Source organism: Crinia signifera, chromosome 7, assembly GCF_055691185.1.
Source record: "Crinia signifera chromosome 7, ASM5569118v1, whole genome shotgun sequence".
Classification (NCBI taxonomy): domain Eukaryota; kingdom Metazoa; phylum Chordata; class Amphibia; order Anura; family Myobatrachidae; genus Crinia; species Crinia signifera.
In genome coordinates this window covers 64,057,019-64,084,793 of record NC_139223.1, presented here as the reverse complement: position 1 = coordinate 64,084,793, position 27,775 = coordinate 64,057,019, and the positions used below count along the sequence as shown (strand labels likewise).

Genomic DNA, 27,775 nt, shown 5'->3' with positions numbered 1-27,775 from the left:
TGACGTGTGAAGGTGCCACCTGCTCTGCTGGAAAACTATTTTTCTGGTTCTCTAAGAATATTTACAGAAGCTGGAAGGACGCTTGTCATTTTCTCCTGCCGCAGCTTCCAGCCACCATGAATGTTGTGTACCTTGCATTGGGTGTTTTGTCTCTGGCAGCTCTCAGTCTAGCCAAGGATGGGAAACCAGGGAAGGGGTCTAAAGCAAAGCAACACAAAGCACCCAAAATCAAGGAGGAGGATGACGTTCTTGTCCTAACAAGTTCAAATTTTGCCCGGGCCCTCAATGAAAATAAATATTTATTGGTGAAATTCTGTAAGTACAATTTAATGGTTTACCATATTTACATGTATTTATTTTCAGAATTGGTGGGTTTTTGGGTAGTTTTGTTCTCTCACAAACATAAACAAAGTTTTTTGTGCCAGATGCTTTTTAGGTACAATAAAAGCATTATCTATAGGTTTTATCATTGTTTTAGGTTCTTGTATGTTTAATGCATTTTTATGAGCTGCGGGAGCAAACTAGACGCACGTGCATAGAATCGGGTTTGCACCAATTGCCACGGGAGTCGCACATGGTGATTGGCGTGGCAATGATGGTATGCAGGCACCATTGAAGTTAGGCTAGGGGAGTATTAGGATTAGGCATTTAGAAGGGGGTAGGTTTTGACAGCGGGGTATGAGGGGTTAGAGGCACTGATAGGGGGGGTTGGGGTTAAGGCTCTTGGGGGGTTTAGAGTTAAGCTGCGTGGAGGGAGGGTTCCTGGGGCAGGAGGAAAGTAAGTATATTTACCTGACCCCTGTCGGGATTTGCTCCTTAGAGATGCCGGCATTGGTATTCTTACCACAGGCATCCCCACCACTGGTCATACGTATGTATCCCCTCAACAAAAGAGCCAGATCACAATGTAGGTGACTCATTGAATTTTGTTGGCAGATAGCGGAACCGAGCCTTTGTTCCTTTATGTATGTCCTGGTATAACGTGGTCACCATGGCACCAGCCACCAGAACACTGCACCCCAGATCTGTTCCTTCCTTCCCATCCTCAGCTTCCCCACCCCTTTGTCCCCCCTCCTAGGTATCTGTATGCCTAGGAGGTTTGTGGATCATTTGTTTATTGAAATATTGATAAGAACATTTCTGCCATGTTGGTGTCTTATTTGAAAAGCCACACTGTACACATGGTACAATTCCATGGAAACACCTGTTTACGTGCTATTGAGAGTGCCTCTCTACTCACTTACTATATATATATATTTAAAATGGTAGAGCCAATTATGTAAATACTATCTCTTTATCTCTCATTCTCTCTCTCATTCTCTCTATACCATTTTAATTATACATATTCAATCATCACAACATAGTAAATATTAATTAATACATGAAGAGTAATTGCCAGATTGGGAAAAAGTGTTGCAGCTGTGTTTACTTTTAATTTAAATGTATTATAGTATTCCCACATGCAATGTTATACATACTGTATGTTCATTCATGATATCCTGCACCAATCCTATTCTTACACATATGACTAACAATACCTCCTATGCAAATATTTGCAAAGCTCTATTATATTATTTATCTGGCGTGTGATAAGGGCTATGTGACTGATAAAGCTTTGATGTATTCCCCTTGCATAACCTTGTATAAATTGATTGTATTAGTGGTGTGAGAGTTTGAACATGTTCATTGTATATTTAATGTTAGTAGATGAATTAACTATTAAATGGACTTAAGGTGTAATTCGGAGATGTACACATACGTCTGCGATTATGGGGTACCTGTGCAAGTGCATAACAAGCCCTGCACCATCCGGCACAGTGTTGATTGACAGGCTATGGACCAGATTCTCTAAGCTTCAAAAGTGATAAAATGGAGAGCCAGCCAATCAGCTCCTGTCTGACATTTTTCAAACACAGTCTGTGACATGGCAGGTAGGAGCTAATTGGCTGGCTGTTTATCACTCTCCATTTGATCTCTTTTGAAGTTTAGAGAATCTAGCTCTATGACTGTTAGGGGACAGGTTGTAGCCGGAGCTGGGCAGCATTCCCAACAATGGATGTGTATTGCCCCCATCTTATGGGAGTGCCAAGACCAGGGCCGGCATCTTCAGCTCATCTACGGAGCTGTGAGGGACAATCTAAGTAACCGCTGGTTTACTTAGATAGCGGATGGTCATCTTAGGATGCAACACTTGGATCTGCAATGTCAGCAGGAGGGCCTACCGCTTCATTAACATATGTACACATCACTACTGCCTCCAAAGAACTCTGCACACACTGATTCAGGTCCTAAAGGTGCCCATAGATGCTCCGATGCGGGCGTCCGTTTTGTGCTTAAATAGCACGCATCGCATCCCTTGTGCATGCTTTGTGCCTGCAATGCGATGCGATGAAAAGCCAGTAGAAAACGTATGTGCAGCACATAATTTTTGTACTGTACGATGAGATGCCGCCGGTGCGTGCATCTCAAAGTACAAAACGGACTCCGCCGCATCGGAGCGTGTATGGGCACCTTAAGCCAGGTGACGTACCTGCATTTTGAAATCATGCAGCTGCTCTGCCAATGGCAATTGAGTTCTTTTCACAGCTTCAGTTGAATAGTGAGATTGTAGTTTCTTATTGGCCCATACACGCCAATTTTAAACTAGGGAAGAAAATGCAGTTGCTGGTTCTTTACTATATAAGCTAAAAAAAACTTTTGCGTGGCTCAGCCCCAGGACCCCAGCTATAGGAATCAGGGAAATAGGGACACATTATCTTCTTACACTTTATCTCTCTCCACCGCTTTAGTATATTTGCCACACGGTGCTGCTGATACAACAGGAAAGGAGAAATAGAAAAGCAAAAGTTTCCTTTGTGTCCATAAATAAATGATCTGGCCACTGAGAGAAATCCACCTTCCAAAATTAAAATTACATTGGTGAAAGAGTGGTTGATCTCCCTATTGGCCCTACACTATATAAATATAATGAAGGCAGATATTAAATAGTCACGTTCCACAGTGAGGCAGAATCCAGTAGAAGGATTTGGTCTTGCTGAGGAACCTGCCTATTTACTATCCTCATTCATTACACTGGTATAGTGAACCACCATCAGGGAGATTTACCACTTGGTTAACAACAGCCAGGATAGGAGTCTCAGGCCGCCACCTGCTGCCCAATCAGAGACATTAAAGATTCCAGAACCCAAAATGCTATGGCGGCCGCTTCTCTGAGCACAGGTTCTAAATTCATCATAGTTTGACCTCTGTGTAGCAAGATCCCATGCCCCCCTACCTGGCAGTCTATGCCTTCGTTAACTAAGAGCAATATCCCAGGAACAGGCCACACTCCTGCTCTGATTGCGCAGCAGACAAAGGGTTCTATTTACTAAGCTTTGGAGAGAGATAAAGAAAATGGTGATAAAGTACCAGCCAATCAGCTCCTATCTGTAATTTTTTTAAGTGAAGCCTGTAACATGGCAGTTAGGAACTGTCTGATTGCTGCTTTGTCTCTATCCCCTGTATCTCCCTCCAAGGCTTAGTAATTGAATAACCCTATAAGTGAGTGGGTGGAGGGGGGTTCGTGATGCATAGTTTTGATGTTTCAAGAGTGGAAGAGTGCGCCACTGGAGTAGATGTCCATAGAAACCAATCAGCATTGAGGTAATATTTATCAAGTATATTCTACTAATGTATAGGCACAAACTGATTGTTTGGTCAACTTCTCCACTGGTACACTTCTACACTTATTTCACTTCTAAATACATTAACCCCATGGTCTGAGCAGAGAGCAATCCACCCTGTGAATGGAAGAGAACCAGAGTGCTGTGGCCATGACTGCTATGGTAGTGGGGTAGACAGGGTGAGAGAGATGTGGGCGAGAGAGATATATTGCATGCATACTTACCGACTTTTTTGAACTCTCCAGGAGAAGCCGGGAGAGGAGTGTAAGGGGGGTGGGAAGAGGCTTTGTTTTGGGGGCGGGGGCTGATGTCACCAAGCCCCGCCCCCATGACAGGCTGCAGCATCAATTTGCGGATCCGTGGATGGGGGGAGGGGCTAAAATGACGCGGAATTAGGCGAATCACGTCATTTTGGCCCCACCACTCCCCGCGGACCCGCGAAATTCATAGTTTTAGACCGCAGGGAGAGGGGGAGCAGAGGCTATGGTTAAAAAGCGGGAGACTTGCCCACCTTCCCGGGGGGCCGGGAGGGGGAACCGATTTGCGGGGCCCTCCCGGCCATTCCGGGAGGGTAGGCAAGTATCATTGCATGAGATAGACATATTTCGTGTGATATGTGGAAGTTATGACTAGAGAGAGAAATGTAGAAGACAGCAGGAGACAGGAAGAGAGCGAGAGAAGTAAGAGAGGGGTATATGGGTGGGAGAGAGATGTGGAAGAGAGCGAGAGAGACGTGGGGGTGAGAGCAGGAAACATGGGGGTGATAGTAAGAGATGTGAGTGAGAGCAACCAATTAGATTATTTAGCACCTTGTTGATAGAATCTGATTGGTTGCTATGGGCAACATCCCATCTTCAATAGAACTCCCATTTTAGTATATAAAACCCATAGTCCATAGAGAAATATATATCACATTTATTAATACATAAGCAGCAGCTACAATATGCTTTCATATCACCAGACGTTTGCAGCCACTGTGTGTCCAGGCCTGTACCAGGCTCATTGTGCATTAGACAATAATTTAAGGTGGCCATACACAACTGCAAGAAGTAGCAGCAGTGAATGGACAGCCGATCCCCTTTAGGCGGTCAGGACCTTCCTGCATGCGGTCCTTCTGCATGTGACGTATTGCATGTGATCCCTTTCCCTGCTGCCGGGAGGGGGTAGGAGTCAGAGATTGGATGTGCCGCAGGTCCGACTTCCGACTCCAATCCGATGCGCACAGGACCAAGCATTGGATCGGATGACAAACACGTTCAATGTGGACACTTTTCACCTGATTTCTCGGTCCAATCCTTCGGAATCGGGTGAAGACTGGCCAAATCAGTCTAGTGTATAGACTGCTGAGAAGACACTAGAGAAATCAGTGGTGGAAGGTCTCTTCTGAACCTTAATGGACAGACAAGTAATGGTGAAGAACAGCAGCATTTTCGTAAGTATCACAATGATTGTAATAAGTGAATGTTGCTGGTAATTAACATTGTTCTTAAATAGAGGCCATAAAAATACTAGTAAATGTGAATTAGAGACTGTACACATGATGTTCAAACCTTTCTCAAATACAGTGTTTTTTTTGTTATTGAGGAAAAATACCTTTTTGTTTGTTTTCCTTTGCAGACATTGCTTTATCTGGGCCCTCGCAGACAGTGAAAGAGGAGTTCTCTATAGCTGCAGGACAACTTAAGAATGATATGTCAGATGTACGGTTTGGCCAAGTTGATATCACTGAGGAAAAAGATCTTGGAAAAGAATTTAAAATCAAGGCATTTCCAACATTTACACTTTTTGTCAACGGTGACAGGAAAAACCCAATAGACTGCAAAGGTATGTGACTGACTGTGACGTGCGTCTGTCATGCGGTGTGGATGTGTGCGCTAGTTGAAATTTCTGAATTAACTAAGAACGGACTAAAATTCCTTGTATCTGCAAGTGTTACCATGTGTACTTTAGCATGAGCTAGAAACAAGAACTAACAAAAAAAAAGTAAAAAAACAATTAAAAGGAATATTCTTCAAAATCTAGAGGTAAATGTGCTAAATAATTAGTTTATATGTGGTATAGTATTGTATAGCCAGCAGTTTCATAGTCAGTAGTGTTCTAAACCGTCAAATTTGAAGTAGAAATATCAAGCTTCAGACGATGTACAGCAGTTTAAAAATACCAAAACAACGGTTATCTTACGCAAAACCACCAGAAAAGATTATTATATTTTTTTAACAGTAATACACAAAGGGGCAGATGTACTAAGTCTTGGACAGTGAAACAATAGAAAGAGATAAAGTTCCAACCAATCAACTCTTGACATTTTTCAAACAGGGCCTGTAACATTGCCATTAGGAGCTGATTGGTTGGAACTCTCTCTCTCTCTCCACTTTGTCACTCTCTTAAGGACCCTATCAAAATTGTGGTAAAGTCCCCCAAAGTTTTGATTTCTCCCCTGGGCAATTTAATTCTCTTAATACTCCTTCTAAAAGGATTTTATATTTAGAGATGTGATGGTATATTTACTAAGCAGCGGATTTTAAATCCCAGCAGTTTTGTAGCAGTTTACAGATGGGCTTGCATCCCACTGGGTTACTACGCTCAAATCCAATAAATCACACTTTAGAAGTTCCATATGATGACATAAAATGTGTCTTTTGCAGGACCATGATACTAATGGCAGAGTCACTATGTGACTCTCCATTTTCGGGGGGTATGCACTTCCCTAGAGATTCCAGCTGAGAAGTCTAGGGCTGATTAACACTATTGTAGAGGATCTAAGCCAATACAAAGATTTGTGGTGAGACCCCAACAGGATAGGGTTTTATAGCTGTTGGGGATTGGTAGACGCTTCTATCTAGAAGGTCAAAACACAATTTATAATATACTGTCTTCTTGCAATAGAACCTGCTATATTGGAAATGAAATTACAACAAACCCACAGCTTAGTACATTTACCCCCAGGAGTCCATACTAGTGATATAAAGTGATGTACAAATATAGCTTGTTGCCTAAGTTTGAAAGTTGGGAAGTCGTATTACTGTATGTGTAGCAGGAAATGACATGGTACAGGAAGTGACATGAGCTGATCTGATTACTACATTGAAAACATACTTTTTGTTATCTGTACAGTTCACAAAATAAAAGATTTAACAATAAATACCAAATCAGCAATTTTAGTTTACATTTGGTGCATTCCCTCATTTCTACTCATAATATATTACAAACCATTTTTTTTTTTTATAGAAAGGATCAATAAGCACATTTTAAAACTATTCATTATGAAGCACAAGCTCAAGTATATGTTACAGGAAACATGGTGCTTAGATATCATCTTCTTAATGATGATTGTAATTATTTATTTTTCTGTTTTCTTTGAAGGTGTTAGAACGGCTTCGGCATTTGTGACTTGGATAAGCAGAAGAGTGGGACCTAGCTTTGTTTTAATTAACACCACTAATCATTATGAATCTTTCATTCAGTCAGATAAAGTCACAGTTGTTGGATTTTTTAAGGTATGATAAACATTTTTGAAACAACAGAGTGAGATAGCTGTAGACAGATTACATACAAAAAAAATAATGCAAGGATGAGGGTGTTTGGACAAAGGCTCGGGGCCAGATGCACTAAGCTTCAAAAGTGATAAAATGGAGAGTGATAAACAACCAACCAAACAGCTCCTATCTGACATTTTTCAAACAAAGTCTGGGACATGGCAGGTAGGAGCTGATTGGCTGGCTGTTTATCACTCTACATTTTATCACTTTTGAAGCATAGTGCATCTGGCCCCTGGTCTTCTGTCTGTAACATGGCCCTCTCAGGTGGTTGGGATTATAAGTAAATGGTACTAATGGAACTAATGCTTATTAAAGCAGTACAAGAAAAATCTAAACATGCTTCTCTGCTGACTGATTGACATTCATTGTTTCATGTACTTACTTATTATCAATTAAACAAACAATAAGGAGGACTATGCAAATATGTAAATTCATATTTAAGTTGATGTTTTCCTGTTAAATACACACAAATTAAATCGATAATTTTTATACAATCTGTGGGTGCAGGATCCAGGGAGTAAGCTGTCCGAGCACTTCTCAGACGCTGCAAGAGATATCCCAGAGCTGCCTTTTGGTCTTGTCAATAATGAAGATGTTTTGTTACATGTCGGTATGACCGGGAATATGGTTGCAGTATACAACAAGGTAAAGGAAAATCTGGTACATAAATGATTATTATTATAGAATCGGAGAGAATGGCAGGGCCCGATTAGGGTATGTGGTGGCCCTGGACAAAAAGGTCTGTATCCGCCCCCCCCCCCCCCCCGGACTGAGGCATCCCAACCATTGAGGCATCCACCCCTCTCCCTGACAAAGGCATCCCCCCTCCCCGTTGGAGGCATCACACACACATACCCCCCCACCTGGGCAGCGCAGAGAAGGGATCCGGGAAGCGGGGTCCGTGTAGCGCTAGCGGGCAGGGGATCCCTGGGAGAGAGGCTGCTGATGCTGACAGGTAATAAGGGGGGAGGGGTTTACAGGGCCCACTTGGCCCTGCAATAGGCCTGGGCCCGGTTATGCAGTATCCAACTCTACCCGCTTCCAACATGAATGTTTATTAATTAACACTTCTAATAATAGCTCCATTAAAAGACTTATTCTACAGCCATTTACAGTAGTTTGTCTAGTCATGTCAGTGTTATGGTTTCAGACTGCTCTAGTGCCTTTCTTTGGTACATACTGTAAATATGAAGATCTGCCACTGCCACTTCTAGCACTTTATAAATACTTTCAAATACAGCTTTTTGTATAGGATCTGTTATATAACAATATGTAAATGTAATATACAGTATGAACAATATGTAGAGTATAATTGAAATGATGCCAAAAAATTCTTTCAGTAATAGGTTTAGTATATTTTTAAGAAATAGAAAAGAAAAGGATTGGACCAGTTGTTACCAATTGATTGATAGTGGTATAATCTACTACCTTGTTTGTATGAATTGTTTTTTGATGTATTGATTATTTATGTATTGTATTCACCAAGCCCCATTGCACATTTTGATTAATGTATTTACTATCAGTTATGTATATAGCACACACATATCCCGCAGCATGTTGCAGGGTATATGTGGCCATTCACATGAGTTCCTTCTCCAGTGGAGCTTGCAATCAATTTTTTCCCGTCATATGTACACATACATTAACATTAGGGATAATTTTGTTAGGTGCCAATTAACCTACCAGTATATTTTTTGGATTGTGGGAGGAAACTGGAGTACCCAAAGGAAACCCATGTAAGCACGGGGAGAATACACAAACTCCCATGACCTCAGTGCTGTGAGACAGTAATGCTAAGAATTACACTGTCCATGCTGCTCAATAATGAATTTCCATATATAGTGCTGTTCTCCTCCTATCTGTATGTATAAGAAATTGGGAGACTTTCCACCATTCCCTGTTATAGGGACATATTTCTTATTGACCACTGATTTTCCCCAATAACTATTAGCCCTTGTAGCTACTATACATAGCAATGAGGGATGTAATTCCCGCACATGTATGATTTTAGGTTGAGCAAGTGCACAAACGAATATCAGAAGGAACAGAGCCCCTCCTCTCTGGAGGTGTGGTAATGACTGGCATTGTGCCATAGGCTATTGCACATGCACAGTTCTCCGTGAACATGGTGCCTGTGCCGCATTGCCGGGGACATCCCTATTGTTCATGCACAAATCACTTGAGAATGGTCATGGTAGCCATTTTACCAATGACATATGCATAAGTATAATTAATGTGTGCAGAGTGTGCGGTCTGTGGGCCCCACTGGACCCATGGATCTGTTTGCACTGCACATCTTGAACCCATTATAGATATGTCAGTGGAGCAGAGGGATCTAAAGAGATCACTGTTCACAAACCAATAGCTATTACTACTACAGTGGACCACACAAAAATGGCATTACATATCTGAGGCATACAGTACCTGCGTAAGCTCGATAAATTGTTGGGATGCTGTTTGTGGTGTTGACAAAAGAGATCTCTGCAGTATTTCTGTGGAAAACACCTCTCTACCTAAATGTGATTAATTTGTGTGATTTATTGGTGGAAAAGGGTTTACAAAAAAAAGTTTGTTTGCTTTTTGCATTCATGATGGCCAGGTACAGATCAAACCACTTTTACAGTTTATATTTTATTATCTAAAGTTAAGTAAGTAAGTTTAATTTGTATAGCGCACTTTCTCCAACCGGACTCATGATAAATTTTATTTTTTATTTTTAAGGATAAACCTAATAACTATTTGATATCGGAAGAGGAAATTAAAAACAAATTGGACCTAATCAGATTAATTCGTACCTACATCATGGATGTGGTGACGGAGTATAATTTGGAGGTAAGTTAATTCCACAATTACAATATACTATTTAGGGGAGATGTATCAAAACTTTGAAAGAGATACAGTTTATAAGTTGCACATGGCGAATAGTCTCCTTCTACATAGTTATCTAGCACAGTCTATAACATTATAGCTACATGCTAGTTAGTTGCTACAATTAGTTGCTATGCTCCACCTTGGTGTAGAGGTGTCAGCATTTTGGCAAATATATATATATATATATATATATATTTATTTATTGTGGCAGGGACAGCATACCTCCACATGAAGATAATGTGGAGGATCCGGTCCTTGTTTTAGACCAGCAGCAGGGAAGCTGGTGTGATCAGGGTTGGGCTGATTAGCAGCACTTGTGCTCTCCTGGTATAAGGGTTGCCAGGGCAGAGAGTCAAGGCTCCTGATGGTGGAATAGCTGCCCAAGTGATAGACTGGGGTGTGGGCTCCGGTAGGGATCACTGGAGCTTTCTGAAAAGTATGTACTATGCTGTGACACCTGTATGCTGCAATGCTGTAACCTTCCTTGTTTATGCTGATTACCTGGTATGCTGTTTACCTGCTACAATATAAACACCAATACTTCATCTATATATGTATGTATACAAATATAAACAAGTGAAAGTGAATTAACTTTTTCTTTGGATGGATTATTTTTGTTTCTTTTCCAGACATCTGTGACCATATTTGATGCCCCCATCGACAGTCACATTTTACTCTTCGCATCAAAAACATCAGACACCTATAACACAATGTATGAAAGCTATGAATCGGCTGCACTGGAGTTTAGGGGAAAGGTTTGTATTATAATGCTATTTTCAGTAGTGTTGGATTTGTAAAATAAATAAATAATAATGATAACAATAATAATAATAATAATAATAATAATAATAATAATATTATCTTTATTTCCTTACTTCCAGATATAATGCTCAAGTTTTGTTCAAATACTATTAGTCAAAATGCAATACTTTTAATGATATATAAAAGTGCTATATTGCCATCCTCTCACGTTTCTTCATTTGGCATAGTTAGAATAAGTACAGGGAGTACGGCACACATGAAGGTCCCCACTGCACAACCTGCACCCATTTAAAATACTAACCTTTCCATTGGCACCACAGGTATCACAAGTGCCATGTTTCTGGAGATCTGCCGTTGCAATCATTGGAAACATGATGCAGTAAAACAGTGAAACAAGTATAAGAATTATCACTAGGTACATTGTAAATGTGTTTACAGTCTCTTTCCCTGTTTCATCTGATCCCGATGCCTCCAAGTCCCAGCGCACACAGGACCTGCCTGCCAATTACTGTTCCTCGCAGGCTGTTGGAAAGAGAAAACCTAGTGATGATTATGGCGTTTCGCAAGATCAATTGCTCTGTGGCTGCCACACTCCTAATAACAGCGCGGCTGAGGAGGAGCAGCACATGGAAATAATACAGTCTGACACTAGCCTATATGTGGAGGTTTGGGGCAACTAATTTCCTATAACCCTGCACTAGTTCCATTAGAAACGTGCATTGTGAAAAACAAATAAATTGCGTCAAAATCATAATCACTGTCACTTTGCACTTTGCACTTTGAAATACTTGCTCATTTTTCGTCCACCACCCCCGGAAGAATGCGTATATGGGGAATCCCGGACAGTGTTCTGATATAATGTGATGGGGCGGAGCAGGGGCATGTGTGCACAATCACGTAATTGTGGACCTGCCCCCACTACACAATGCCGAGAATATTAGAGTCAGGGGTATGACGGTTACACATTTTAGCGCAAATTGCATCAACACATTCCGAATGTGTGTGTATGTATGTGTGTGTGTGTGAATGTGTGGAAGCAGGGTGTGGCGACCCACTCTTCCAGGGGAAAGTGAAAGCCACGTGATTTAAGGAAGTCTTATTACTATTTCCTATATTAAAATGTTACATTTGTTGCATAATATAAACTTCAAGCATAATTTCAGTAATGCAGAACAAGTAAAAGAAGTAGGGGGCCTACGATTGGTATATCAATTTTTAGAGGCAGACTACACTACAGTACTCACATTGTCTAAATTAAAAGAACAATTCCCAGACCTAACTTTCCCAACATTTGCATATTTCCAGGCTCGCAGCTATGTCTCCAAATTAATAACCACTCTTACAAAGGCTGAATTTACCAATACGTTAAATAATCTAATAATCACAAGCGAGGGCAGATCCGTGTCAACTTGTGGAATTACTATCCCCCATCCCTCAACCCCAAACCAACGTCTGGGACACGCCTCCTTTTAGCCAGGATAGCCACTGCGGCCAAGAAAACCATATTCTCAAAATGGATACAATCAGATCATTTATCAATAACACTTTTTATGCCTAGATTGATTTATATGTATCAGATGGATTGGGTAGAATGTGTACTAGATGTGGAATCCCGGGCATCCAAGTTTTTTTATATCTGGTTGCCTTATGTACTTACGTTATCTGCCACAGAACGAGACATTATCAGAAAGACTGTATACTTGTCCACCTGGTACAATATGACTATCTTGGAGACCGGGGTACCTCCCTTTTAAGTTCTAACATCATTGAGAAATACATATGATTACATTCTATATTGTCTTCAGATCACTGTCTGTAATCTTATATTGCGGTACGTGTAAACCCTAGTGCCCATGTTTTCTATGTGAAATGTACCCGTGATGAGATGTTTATTGAACCTGTTATGCAATGTCAAAATTTTAGTGCTTCAATAAAAATTATATTTAAAAAAAAAAAGAAGTACAGGTTGAGTATCCCGTATCCGAATATCTGTTATCCGAATTATTCCGAAAACCATACATTCCAAAAAGTGAACTAATTTTTTTTTTGCTAAAAACTTACTGGGGACATTTGTGACAGCACTACTGAGGGAATGATATGTAACTGCTACTATATAAATATATGTGCAAGACAATGATTGCTTGGCATTAACATTCAGTGCCTGAGATAGTACACACACTTTGTTTCATGTTTTAAAACCTTGTTTTATGCACAAATAAAATCTTTTTGTGTTTATTTCATATGTTTGATGTATATGTACAACATAAATGCAAGATACCTCAAGATACATCATTGAAATATTAAAATATTCCGAAATACGGAATAATCCGTTATCCAAAATTCTCCTGGTCCCGAGCATTTTGGATAAGGGATACTCAACCTGTATAAGACTGTATCTACTTCGCTGGCTAATTATTTTACAGAAAAACAATTCTCCTCCCCTATGTGGTAATAGATCTCCCAATTGTATCCAATTCCATATATCTCCATTGCAGCCGTCTCCTTCCTCCCCAAGTTGCAATAAAGTCACATGCTAAATAACTCCCCCACCTGTGGTAAGTAACCTCAATAAACATTAACCTCCCCCATAAATCTTTGTGATACTTTATACTCAATAGTATTAGTACAATCGATACCTTCCATGAGTTCCCTCTCCGGAGAGCAGAGCAGTGCACAAGTGGGACTGATAATCAGTCCCCTGACTGAACCTTTCCCAGCTTTTGGGGGGTGGAGTGAAAGTGACAACGTAGACTACTGTATAAAACAGGGGCATATAGCAGGAGTGCCGAGGGCAAATTCTGCATGTTTGTATGTTGAGGAGATCTGACAGCCAGGTAAGTCATAGCTGTTCTCCTGCGGCTTGCAGCACTGTACATTTCTGAATCAGACCCAGTGCTTTGAGGAAAACCAATTATATTATTTGTGTGCAACCCATGTTCTCCAGAATGCCATTCGCACACTATTCTCTCATGTAATGTTAGCATTCAAAGACCATTACATTACTGCCAGGGAAAAGAGATGAGGAGGATATTGGGCCTGATTCAGACCTGTTCGCTGGACTGTGAGTGCTCGGAACCCAGCAAGCAGGTAGCCGAACGGCTGGGGGTATCCAATTAGTTGCACTACTTTTTAGCTCCCCATAAAAGGGCAAGTAACACGATTCAATTATAGCCAGTTTTTTTCGAACAAAACAGGAACCATTTTAGGCGATAAGACATGGGATCCGTGGTAAGGTTTCGAACGCACATGTTATCACGGTAAAATGAGTCTCTTAGGGCTGGTTATCGGAAATGAAGCATTATACCCAATAAGTGATGGCTCTCAGGGCTAAATGGATAGCGAGGTATATCATTATATCAGAATTACTATTTACAGTCACCAGTAGTTCAGATTGATTCCCTGTTTTTGACACTTACCAATTATCCATATTCCAGATTGTCTTTGTTTTGGCCGACACGGATGAAACTCGGAATGGACGACTCTTTGAATATTTCCGGATCACGGAGGTTGATACTCCAGGAGTTCGGATTCTAAACCTGACAACTGATGAGAAGTACAGAATGCCGGCTGATGATGTCAATTTTGAAAATGTCAGACATTTTTGCCAGAGTTACTTGGATGGAAAGGCCAAGGTAATATATATATATATATATATATATATATATATATATATATATATATATATATATATATATATATATATGTTCTGCTATTTTAGGTTACCATGGGCAACTTTTTCACTGGCTCACTTCGCTGCTTCACACTGCTACTCTCCCTCAATTTGTTAACTCATAAAATGCTTCTGAATATATTTAGGGAGTGGATGGAATGCGGGAGATCTGACCACTCTTCTGTGGCTTTGCTGTATGGGGGCATGGCTACATGGGAGGGGAGTGTCTAAGTGTCTTGGCCCCCATTTCCATCCTTCCAAGTGCTAGATCCTCCGTGGGGGAGCCGGCAGTCTCATAGAAATTCACATATAAAGTTTAAATTGAAATAGTTTCAACTTAAGTAATAGCATTAGGTCTTTTTAGGTTCTATCAGTCAAAATAGGTCATTTACCCCTTTAAGTGCCAAGTGAATTTGTCAAAATTGGTGTGAAAATTGCCAAGCAAATGTTTTTATTCAGCATAATGACCTGTAATGATTACCTTATATAGGACATATAACCTTTTTTACACAATATTTTTTATTATAATTTATATAACAAATATGGGCGACGTTGGCATCTTCAGCCAATACTGTGAACATCTCTCACAGAGATGTTGTCACTCAAACAGTTAAAGTAGGTACTAGCACCTAGATTAGGTTAATTAAGGCCCTGCAGAAATTAGGTATGTTATTCCCTGGTACATAAAACATATAAAACATATCAATAAATTAACATTTTGCGTGTAACGGGAAAGAATTAGACTTTGTTAGAACTTAAGAATCCTGGACTTAGTGATAAAGTAATAGCTAATCAGCTCCTAAGTTAGGAGCTGGTTGGTTGGTACTTTTTCTTTCTCCACTTACCACTATTTGAGGTTTACAGTACATCTCCCAAAATGAAGAGGTGCTACCAAGCTGAGAATTCTAGTAGACTGTCCATTACCCCGTGAAATTTTATGTCATTGTCCGCAGCGGCAACACTGAAACAGTGTGACAGCCGGGCAGAAGCGGCAGGCTGTTTTGTGAGCGGGTCCCTGGCTGTTTGAAATCTCGCACCAGGCTGCCAGCCAGTAGGAGCTTGTGGCCCGGCATCCAATCAGGAGTGGCGGTGGCTGGCAACATTGTTGAATATTGAAAAAATATATCAAACCTATTCTTTTCTATAAAACCAAATTCCACCTATTGTCCATGGTGGACTTTGCAAGCTCTGGGCTCCATTTCACTGGTGTCCTGGCCATTTTTGTCTGCTAACCTCTGTGGCTCGTAAGATTAAAATGTAACCACCTCTTTCATCTTCCTTTTTACAGCACAAACAAGAGGGCATACAGAGATGATCACTGTTACTGTATATATCAGGAATATCTTTTACATATGCATACATGTAAAAATATATATTTTATTAGATTTTCTTACAAAATGTGCTGTTCTGATCTTTGTTACCTATTACTCCTTTCCCCGGGTCAGTATAACAGCGGCGTTCCATGTCAAGAACCTCTGACGCGTTTCACTCCTGTACGTGGGCTTTATCAAAGTTTTCAAAAGCACTTACAGGCTACACTACAGCCACAGTTAACGATTTTTAAATGGGGGAGCTGCATTGACTATCAGTGAGTCAGATTGGAATGGCAGTTGATTGCAGTTGGGTGGCTCTTCTATTTGAAATTTGAGCTGTGCTGCAGCTCCCCCTCTGGAGCTGCCAATGCTGGGAGGAATCAGATTATGGGGGTTATTCTGGTTGATTTGCAAGGCAGCCTTGCAAGTCCACCAAACCCTGCCTGCCTTACACAATAACATCCATTCTCAGGCCAGGTTGAAACTTCCACATCTTTTGATGGTCGCCGACCATCGAAAGATGTGTGTGCGTGCACTTTCAAGTCACTTATATATGCGTGCACGCTGGGAAGGAAATGGTCGGGCAGCTGACATCCGGTGATGATGCCAGCTATCCCGCCCCCCCCCCCCCCCGCGCAACTGTGTCATGGCCTTATTGACATGAAATGCTGGGTGTTCCCATATGCTAATGGAGCCCCGCCCGCCACCCCTCTCCACCCCCACCAGCTGTCCTTGGACGCCGTGGGTGCATGCACCCTTCGTATGCACATGTGCAGAAATGCGCATGTGTAGAACATAAACATCGGACTACGTGCCAACGCAGCCCTGCTGTGAACGGACCAGAATAAGGTCCTATATCCCTCTCAGGAAACAATTCAGAGTGTATTTAGTGTTACCTATCAGGTCCAAGCTCTGAAAAATGTGGCTTTCTATTTCCCACAGTGGGCGGTATTCAATGAGCCTGATTCGCCATGTTTTTATGGCGAATTTGTGCTGTTTGGCAAATTTTTGACTAAAACGGTGAATCACCCTATTCAATGACCAGATGGCGAATACATTTGAAGGTATTTTTCGCCATGATTCACCGAGTAGCAATCGCTATCTTTTTATGGTGAAGTGGAATGTGAACTTTTAAAATAAAGTGTTTTGTTTTTTACATTTGGTGTCAAAAAATCAGGAATTTTATTCTGAGGAGGGGCATGCTATTTTTATTCATGTGCACAGCAGCCAGCAGGGGGCGCCGGAGCGGAGCCGCTCATTAGATATTCATATATTCACTGCACCCGATCGTTACATATTCACGATCGGGTGTAGTGAATATACGCGGTCCCCTGCTGGCACCCCCGGGGGGCAGCCTGTGCTGCCTGGCACCACAAACGTTGTGGGGCAGGCAGAGAGACTTCCATCTCCCTGCCTGCCACCGTCCTCAGGCTCCCTGCGGCGTTCGCCGCAGGAGCTCATATTCGCCGGTCAGGGGCAGCAAGCCGGCGAGGCTCCGGAACGTGGTGAATGTGCAGCGAATCCTAAACAGGATTCACTGCACCTCGCCGGTATTCACATTGAATACCGCCCTATATATGCAACTCCCTTACCAGCAAGACCTAGGAAATGGGACAGTCTCACTTCCACAACAAATTTTCTCAAATATCCAAACATTTTCCATTAGAATAAGTTAAATGTTACATAGAAATTGAGAATTGCTTAGACTTTATTTAGTGTAAACTATGACTCAATAAATGAATTAGAATTAAATTGATTTTCTTTTCTAGCCACAACGAGACAGTGAAGAGATCCCCAGTGACTGGGATAAACATGCTGTAAAAGTGCTGGTGGGCAAGAACTTCAACAAAGTTGTTTTTAATAAATCCAGTAATGCATTTGTCATGTTTTGTAAGTAGCAATCATGGACTTATATAGTTTTATTTATTTTCTACTATGCATTTTTTGCACATGTGATATTTAAAAAAGTCATCAACCTATATATACTACACCAAAAATATTATACCATTATAGCAGACATAATACAAAACTGGAGGACCAAGACGGTGGCACGGTGTGCAGATCCAAAAGGGCATGCAATAGGGATGCCAATCCTGGGACATTTTTGGATTCGGGATTGAAAAATGCCCAATGCCGGGATTCCCGGGATCGGCTTCCCTAATAAAAAAAAACCTGCTTCGTCCACCCGCATATATACTTACATATGCATGGTGCGGATGGAAGCCAGGAGGTGGAGCCGGGCGGGTGGGCGAGCCAGGCTGATGGGTGAACGGACTGGTCTGCTGTCGGCGTGGTCCACTGCTGGGCGGGTGATCTGGCCGGTCACAGGATAGAGGCAGCCTGTGCGGCCTGTGCAGCGTGAACTCTGATGACATCACGCTGCGCAGAGTTGCACTACACGGGACGGGAGAAGACGGGCAGCTGCTGAGCACCCACTCACATGCTCCCCGGCATTAAACTGCACATGCGCAGTCTAATCCTGAAATCCCGGGATTGGAAACTCCAATCCCGGGATTGAAATCCCAGGCGTTTTGGTGGCCAAATCCCGGGATCCCGCCGATCCCGGGATTGGCCACCCTAGCATGCAAGTATCACCACAAAAGATATTGCTGACCCTAAGGCAGATAGAGGCGAGATCCTAGAGATAATGAGAAATCAAGGAACTCAGGGGTAGATTTATCAATTGTGCCCTAACGTTTCTTATGGGCGCAGGTTCGCTTCACCACTTTATCGTGGTAAAGTGAGCCTGAATTTTGCCCAAATCTATTAATCTTTGTGTGCAGGTTATGGGAGTGCATTATCTCCTCCTGCCGGGGATACGCTTCCTCCCATAACGAATGCTCCGGCGGCGTCTTCTGCACGGGTTGTGTGCCCGGCGCATGCGCAGTTTTCTGCTTGCTGGTCTCCGGCGTCTGCAAATTCAAACTGCGCATGCGCCAGGTAATGTTCGCCGGGGATGCTGTGTACCCGGCGCATGCGCAGTTTGAATTTGCAGACGCCGGAGATCAGCAAGTGGCGAAGAACAAAGCAGGAGAGACCCGCAGCGCCAGATAATTCTGGCAATATGTACATGCGAAAAACAGAGGAGTGCGCGGCCATCCAGCAACTTAATAAATAAGGTATATTAGGCAGGCGCCCAGTTAGATAACGTATATAACGTTATCCCTCCTTCCCCATAGCGCCGCCGTTACAGCACCCGCACAGCGGGTTTGATAGATTAGGGGAAGCGCTATCCCCTGCTTTAGCGCACAGGGATAGCCCATATGCCTCATAGCGCTGTTTGATAAACCTACATGCTTTTAAAGAAGTGTTACAGTATTTATTATTAGGGTCCATGGAAAGGAAGAGGGTGGATTACATGTTTATCTATTCATGAGAACTTATGTTTAAACTTAAGTTGTATTTTCCAGTTATAACATTTCCCGGTACTCTTTACCTAGCACGGCGCCCACGATGTCCATCGCGGTCATCGGGTGTAAAAAATCGCGGGCATCGCATGCACTACAGTAACGGGTGCGACGCGACCGACGCGATGCCCGCGATTTCCCATAGGGATCAATGTCAAATTTTTCAATGGACGCGATTTTTCAGTTCAATGCCTCAATGCCCGCGATTTTGCCATAGGAAACAATGTTAAATGGGCCACAGAGCCCAAATAGCCACCCTTAGCAGTGAAATGTCCCCCACAATTGTTAACGACACCCCACGATCCACGCGAACCCGAAGCGTGGCGAGCGCAGTGAGGGGCGGCGGTACGCGTCCTCCGACCTTTTCATACCCCCACTATCCACGTCGGCGTGGAGTTGAGAAAAGAATAGTGTGGCGAGCGCAGCGAGGCGAGCGCAGCGAGCCGCGGATACCTTCACAGGTAAACGCGGCCCTACGCGGGCTTCACAGGTATCCGCGTCCCCTCGCGGGGCTCGCTGCGCTCGCCACGCTTCGGGCTCGGTGGCTCGCTGCGCTCGCCACACTATTCTATTCTCAACTCCACGCCGATGTGGATAGTGGGGCTATGAAAAGGTCGGAGGACGCGTACCGCTGCGCTCCCCACGCTTCGGGTTCGCGTGGATCGTGGGGTGTTGTTAACAATTGTGGGGGACATTTCACTGCTAAGGGTGCCTATTTGGGCTCTGTGGCCCATTTAACATTGTTTCCTATGGCAAAATCGCGGGCATTGAGGCATTGAACTGAAAAATCACGTCCATTGAAAAATTTAACATTGATCCCTATGGGAAATCGCGGGCATCGCGTCGGTCGCGTCGCACCCGTTACTTTAGTGCATGCGATGGACGCGATGGGCGCCGTCCTAGGTAAAGAGTACCCATTTCCCATGTGTAAAGCTAACATTACTCTATGCCAGTGGTTCCCAAACTTTCTTGACCAGGGCACACTAGAATATAAGCATTTGTTCAAGGCACCCTTAGTCAAAAAGTTTCTTATGGATAGATAGATAGATCAATAAATAAATAAAATCAATTGTGCTTAATTATCACCCTCAGGTTTAGTTATGTGGTGGGAAACATAGCTGTGGTTCTAATTGTCCATACCTTTCATGCTTGGCAACCACCAGCATTGGTTTTGCCTATCACTTTGAGCATAAATAATTGTTTTTGGTTGTGGACCCCCAACCCGAGGCCTAGAACCTCAAATGAGTAAAAATCAATGCATGGAAAGGGTTACTCTGGTCAAATAAATAAATGTTCTTTGCAACTCATCAAATATTGGGGATCCTCTACTATCTGGGGACCAGCAACCTCCATCCACACTTGACCTTTAGCCTTGCAATGGTATTGTATCATTAAGTTTAAATGCACTTCAGCCATCTTTCAATATGTTGGTTTCACAATGTTCAAGAATGTTGCTTGATCTGATGTTATTTTTCAGTTAAGTTTTTTACCTATGGGCTCTAGTTTTCCCTGATCCATGTGCAAGGATCAACATTTTTTTTTTGATCCATTCTTTTGTTATGTAGACAATTTTCCATTGATAAGTAGTTGTCTTTGTCATATTTAAGGCCCTCATATATAGTATCTGCAACAGTTTGGTGCAATTTCCCAATATCCCATTAGCATGTGTCGGGTACTCTCGATTCCCTGATCCCAACAACAACAAAAGTCGATTCACTTTCAGACTTAAACTTTGGCTTTAACCTAGCTTGATTTCTAGTAAGCATGACCAGGTCATCAAGACACTGGTCCTAGCTATCATGCATAAGCCAGACACTGACCCGTGTTGCAGAGTCCCAACAATAATCCTGGCCAGTTAAAGGGGCACGGCCCCAGGATTGTCATCCTGGGTAAGACCCTTTCAGATGTAAGCCAAATAGGGTTTTGTCTTATGTCTGAAAGGGGTATCAGTGTATGTTACTGATCGTAGTTTTTCAAACAGTATTTCTTTCAGTGACACCATTGTGGATGGTATCCTGTAATTAGAAGCATGTTGTTGCCATACACTTCACAAACTTGTCAACGTACATGAGTTCCAAATGCTTTATTGTGATTACCAAAAGCTATAACCTTCTATACACTTGTCTAAAATGTTTTAAGAATTTAAAGCTGTTCTTTTCTCACTGAGGTTTTTACTGAAAACACCACTTGATATTCGGAGTACTTATCATTTTCCATGTACAAACAATGGGGTTTATCTTTCTTCAGTCCTGTGCACCAGTTTATGCATAGTAGATGTTCGGCAAAAAAAAAAAAAAATATATATATATATATATATATATATATATATATATATGTATATATATATATTTGAATCCATAACTAAGTTTAGTACTGTAAGGAATATTTTTTCATAGGTTGTCAGAAATAAAAAAAAACAACTAATATTTTCTCCTGTTATTACAGATGCTCCCTGGTCCACAAAATGCAAAAAACTTTTTCCAGTGTGGGAAGAATTAGGAAAACAATACCTGAATAACAAAAATGTGACCATTGCCAAAATAGACTGTACAGCTAATGACATCCAGCTCATAGTGCTGGATCGCTACCCCTATTTCCGGTTCTTCCCAGCTGGATCAGACACCAAGGTAAGCTACTATTGCATTATTAATATATCAGATTCAGAGATGTTTACTAAGATTCTTAAGGCCCCCATACACTATGCGATTTGGGCACGATTTCACCAGATTTAGATGAATCGGGCCATGAAATCGACACAAATGTTATGTGTAGATATCCCCTTCTACCCGATGCTCGGTCCCGTGTCCATTGGATCGGAGTTGGGAGGTCGGACGGGCTGCACATAAGATTTGCTAAATCTTATGTGCAGCCCGGAGCAGGGCAGGGGACACAGAGGCAGCGGGCAGGGGATGCGGTCAAGGGGACCAGAGAGCCGGGCAGGGGAAGCCTGGCAGCTGGCGCACTTAACAAAAAAAAAAAGCCCATACAAATGAATAGGCAGCCACTGATTGGCTGAGACCTCTCTCAGCCAATTGCTGCTTGGCTGAGAGAGGTCTCAGCCAATCAGTGGCTTCCCATTTATTTATATGGGCTTTTTTTTGGTGTGCCTATTGCCCAGCTTCCCCTGCATGGTATTCTGGAACCCTTGCCAGCTCGCTGGCGTCTGCCGCCCCCCTGCCTGCAGCTCCACTGGAGTTGCATGTGATAAATTGCATGCAATTTATCACATGAAAAACTTGGCACCTGAAGTGCCTAATCACGTATGACCCCTCCCGGGGAGCTGTCAGGACAATCAGGTCCGACTTGTCCTTAGGACAAATTGGACTAATGAATGGGGGCCCTTAGATATAATAGAAGAATAGAATAGAAGAATAATCTCCCATCTGCATTACAGCTGAGTTAGACAACACTGGGTGTATTTACAAAGATAGGAGTTCTATTAAAGATAGAATGTTGCACATAGCAACCAATCAAAATCTGCTTCTTATTTATTTAGCACCTTCTATATGATAATAGACAGAATCTGCTTGATTGCCCATAGCAACATCCCATCTTCATTAGAAGTCCCTTTTTTTTTTTTTTTTTCAAAAGATTTTTATTGACAGATAGCACAAAAAGAAAAAAAGAAGTATAAAAATGCATGTTCAATACACAACGCCTGCATAAATTCAAACTCATATCTTGTTACATGAACCCCAATGAGTCAATGAGCAGAAATGATCCTGAGGCCATATTTAGAGTAAAGGGTTTGCAACCATTGTCACTGCCCATGGTGCAAGGCTGAAGAGGTGGTATGGTTGCTGCCTCCCCAGAAGCCCTGCTGCATGGAAATGTGAGGGGTGCATCCTTAGACCATCTTCCTGCTCCAACACAGCCCTCCCAGCTGTGTTACATCACATACACCAGGGACCGGAGTGCTGAAACAATCCAGGGAATCGGGATTGAAAAATTCTCAACCCCTGGATATGGCCTTGCCAAATATTTCAGTTTTTAACTGAGCCTTTCCTGTAGGAACAATGGACCCAATTCAGATGTAGATTGCATTTACCCGACGTCGGGATCCTGACTGTCAAAACACCGACAGCCGTCTTCCCAACGGCCACCTGCTATTTTCCCTCGTGGGGGTTCACGACCCCCATAGAGGGAGAATAGAATAGGTGGCGAGTGTGGCGAGCGCAGCGAGCCCGCAAGGGGCTTTGTTGCGCTTACCATGCTGTCTGAGTCCAGCCAGTAGGGATCCCGACGTCAGGCTAATGACTGTCGGGATCCCGACTGTTGAACCGCTGTACCACACCCCTGCTTCTGAACATGACAGCACAAAAAGAGTAGTGTTTAAAACAAAATTGCGACCCCTCTTTTTTTACAAGGCGCTGATGCAAAGTTGGGACCGCCTACCTTTTATTTGAGAGTGTTGTCCAGTCAAGTGTGTCTCTTGAAGCAGTACTATGTCTGCTTTTTCCCATCTACAAGCTCCTGCAACTAAAGTACCACATCTGGGGGAGTTGAGACCATTGACATTTATTGAAAAAAACTTTAGTCCCATGGTTCTTAAATCTCTAGAGTCTCAAGATAAACCTCCAGGCTTGAGACGAGGAGACCAGTCCAGCCAGACAGAAAAGAGAAGGAAAAAAAAGAAAGAATGAAAGAGAGGAGGACAATATGAAAATAACAGTCTGGAAGAGAAAAGTAAAAGTAGGCCTTACTAGGCCAAAACCCTGAAAAGATTAGACCCTAAAATAGAAATAGGGAAATGATGCACGCATCAGGGGTGGGGGTGATATATGTCTAGAGTTGTAAAAAGACCAGAGGCCCTTATCATAAACAACAGGAATCTACATGCCTGCCCAACCAACAGCAAAGGGAAGGAGGGCAAACATGTAAAATAGTGCAGTCGATCCAAAGTGAAAGGCAAATGTCTTATGAAATCTAAAAAAATTAACAGCAAAAAAACAAAAACAAAAAATCTTCAATAATCTATAGGGAAACAAACATATATAAACAACCTGAGTGTATTTGAAGAGTAAAGTGACATGGCATGCTACAGCAAATGTCCTAAAACGTAAAGACAAAATCAAACATAGGTAAAATCTTTAGTTGTCAGAATATAGAAATTAGGGACATGAAAGTAACTAAAGCGAACTTTGCACAGTATGACTACTGAATCATGTAGTGTAACAAGAAAAGTGATACTTTTCTCCAAACCACCAATGACGAGAGTGGGAGAAATGCTACGTAACTCCATCTATTCCAACTAAAATGGAAGAAAACTGGACTAACAGTAAATATTTAAATCTCTGGACTCGTCCTCAGGGTGGAGCAGAATCATCCTCAAGGCCGCCTTGTATCATTGTCCACTTGGCCTGCAAGGTCATTGAGGTTTGGGCGAACTCGGTAAAGGAGATTAGGTCGAGGGTTCCGGAAGAATCTTCAAATCCTTTAAGATCTTTTGACCTTATTACAGCGTCTAAGTCGTACGAATAGTATTATCAGCCAGAACTTGAGGTTGAAAGGGAAAGTTCCATCATTAACCACGTTACATTGTCGGAGCACCTTCGTAATGGACTGCAAGGTCCCTTAACAGGATTCCATGTGAATGAATAGTTGACCACTTCCCAAAAGCCACAATATTGGCTCTATGTGTTATCTTGAACCTTTCATCATACAGTACAAAATTGTATTTCTGGTCAGATTTAGTGGGATTTTGTAAAAATGGAGGTTGGTTTATTTTTCTTAATCTGGCATATAAAAATATTAGGAGGTATATTTGTGGTGTATGGAAATGTGATTATACTTGCATATAAATGACGATATATAACAACGGATTTTCTTTTATATAAAGTCTGTCCGCTATACGGGAGAAAATACTATTGAAGCATTCACAGAATTCTTAGAAAATGAACTAACAACATCATATTTGGAAGAAGAGGTAAAACTTTAATAGCTTGTCAAAACATCAACATAACTGACACAAAATTCATAGAACTGATTTTGTTTTTTAGAGAATGTGGGTTGTCTGTCAGCTTTTGTAGATTTATATAACTCATGAATGTGGCAAGTCTGTTCTTTACAGATTACTGTAAACTAATGGGGCCTACACACATAGCGAGTTACTGAGCATTCCGACCGATGCTAGATTGTTTGGAATGCACAGCAAGATCACTCAGCACACAACGAAGTGCCAGCACTGTGTGCTGAGCGATCTGTCAGAGCCAGTGTTCTCCACTGAGAACACTGGCCCCGACCACGGTGACCGGGGCGATTAACTAGATTTATCCAGTGTGCAGAATATTAATTGCCCGGCGATAGCGATGTGTGCTGCCATGCATTGCTATTGCAATGTAGGGAACACATGGAACGGTGTAGGGGTATTTTCTAAGCGATCTAGTGAAATCTTGGCCCTTTTTGGTGGCCACCAGTACATGGACTTCCGAGTTTCAATTTCGGGATTCTAGGAAAGATCTGATTGGAACCCCCTACAGCACAGATGTGGAAAGAAACCCATAGACTTGTATGTAGTAATGCCAGCTTTTGCTGGTGTTACCCTCGCATTGGGAACCTGCCGTTCAGGGCTAAGTACATGAGTTAAATGCTGTAAAACTTTTTATACTGCATTTTCACATTAGTATATTCCACCCCCTGTGCTTTAAACAGAAAGTGACTGTGGAAAACTGCTAGAGAACTAGGGCCTGGTTCTAAAGCCGGTACTCACTGACCGATATATTTGTTGTTTAATTAAATGGCCAATATATTGTCGGATCGTTGGCAGATGGTTACCAGCAATGTTTCTGCGATCAACTTCGTAGGATGTAGTCATTAGATCAACAATAACATTCAATTAGTGGAAGGCTAAGATTAGGCACTAAAGGGAATGTTAGGGTTCGGAAATAGGGGGAGGTTAGAGTTAGGCATTAGTAGGATGTTAGGGTTAAGTTTTAGAAAGAGAGTGTTAGGGTTAAGCACTAGAGCAGTGGTTCCCAACCCTGGTCCTCAAGTACCCCCAACAGTGCATGTTTTGCAGGTCTCCATACAGAATCACAGGTGAGATAATTAGCTCCACCTGTGATCTTTTAAAATGTGCCTGAATAATGAGTGCACCTGCCGGGTGACCTGGAAAATGTGCACTGTTGAGGGTACTTGAGGACCAGGGTTGGGAACCACTGCACTAGCAGGAGGTTAGGGTTAGGATATAAGTGAAGATTAGGGTTAGGAACTACATAATGGGGAGGATAGCGTTAGGCACTAGGGGGAGGTTAGGCAATAGAGGGAATGTTGGGGTTAGGCATTAGAAGGAGGTTTAGGTGAGGAACTAGTGGAAGACTCCTCCCCCGGGAGGATGCTATATACATTTTCCCCAGGGCTCCAGCTTTAGGTTGTATTGCAACAATGTTTGACTGTTACAACAACAATTTACAACATATACATATATTCGTTTGTGCAAAATAGACATAAATATACTATACTAAGCCCATTCTCTTATTTAAAGGAATCAAGCCAACCATCCAATGAAGACAATGAGAAGCTGAAGAAAGAAGAACTTTAGAAACTTAAACGTTACTATATTACACCATTTTTATGTAAAAAAAACTGCATTTAAAGCAAAATAAAAGCCAGTGTTGAGTTCATTGTCGGATGCTGTTGTGTATTTTATAAAGAAAACAAGTATCAGGGACCAATTGGTGGCTTTTGAAAGTCATTACAAAAGTTGAGAGCATTTCTAATACTTCTTTCAGAAAGCAGCAGACGAATAAACCAGCAATTACCTGGCATTTGAAGCACCGGGTTTTTTTTGGGCCGCATGTTGTCAGGCCCCCTTCACACAGAAGAGCAAATCTCCGGGTCTAAAATTTTGACCCAGTAATTTATACACCCGGAGTTTAAGATCCGGATCGACTCTATCACACAGAAAAAGGACACAATTTCTGTGTGAAAGGGGTATTATTGTGCAATTTAAAACTGTTACTACCAGTGGCAGTTTTTACCTTTTTACCTATGGGCTGCAAAGCTGCAGCCCCCCCCCCTCAGGTAAAATTCACCACTGTTCTCTGCCTAAGTGAAGCCAGATGCAGTCTGTGAGACTTCTCTGGATTCACTGTGACTGGCAGTGACTTCACATTGGGAGGTGTTCCCTCCCTCTGGGATGCCTCTCTATGTGCAGCTGCGGGGCAGCCCCAAAAAACGGCTTCTGCACATGCGCAATACCACAGATGATACTGCACATGCGCCGGACCAGGGACCCTGACTATGCCTCCAGGGGCTGCTACAAAGCAGCCCATAGAGGCTGAGGCCAGCGCATGCGCAGTTTGTAAGAAGCTACTACGCATGCACTGGCCCCATGCAGCCGGGATTCATATGCGGTGAGGAGCACTGCAGCGGCGGCAGCCGAGGGAAGGGGGTGCATCGTGGCAGCTCCCCTCCTCCGCAGATGTAAGAGCCGCCGCTGGTTACTACAGTACAATCTAGCATTTTCTACCAGATTTTTTTCTACAATTCCAGTGATTGTAGTTTAGGTTCTTTTGTTTAGTCTGACAATTCAGGCACATCCCTTTCCCAA

General features: G+C 42.3%; 1 protein-coding gene across 1 annotated transcript; it reads left to right on the top strand.

Annotated features, from left to right (window-relative positions):
- The first annotated feature begins 23 nt into the window (after positions 1 to 23).
- Positions 24 to 26,831, top strand: PDILT (protein disulfide isomerase like, testis expressed). Its single transcript, XM_083151997.1, has 11 exons — positions 24 to 315; positions 5,280 to 5,486; positions 7,026 to 7,159; positions 7,709 to 7,846; positions 9,923 to 10,033; positions 10,702 to 10,827; positions 14,269 to 14,466; positions 17,587 to 17,707; positions 21,670 to 21,851; positions 25,064 to 25,150; positions 26,708 to 26,831. Exons 1-11 carry the CDS (start codon positions 117 to 119, stop codon positions 26,762 to 26,764), a joined length of 1,560 nt encoding a protein of 519 aa, XP_083008123.1. The 5' UTR covers positions 24 to 116; the 3' UTR covers positions 26,765 to 26,831.
- Positions 26,832 to 27,775: the final 944 nt, after the last annotated feature.

What these genes read in the sequence shown, in the direction of transcription:
- PDILT (XM_083151997.1), top strand. Translation starts at nt 117, where the DNA reads ATGAATGTTGTGTACCTTGCATTGGGTGTTTTGTCTCTGGCAGCTCTC. An exon ending in TGGTTGCAGTATACAACAAG is followed by an intron (nt 7,847 to 9,922) that starts GTAAAGGAAAAT and finishes TTTATTTTTAAG; the next exon opens with GATAAACCTAATAACTATTT. An exon ending in TAATGCATTTGTCATGTTTT is followed by an intron (nt 17,708 to 21,669) that starts GTAAGTAGCAAT and finishes CTGTTATTACAG; the next exon opens with ATGCTCCCTGGTCCACAAAA.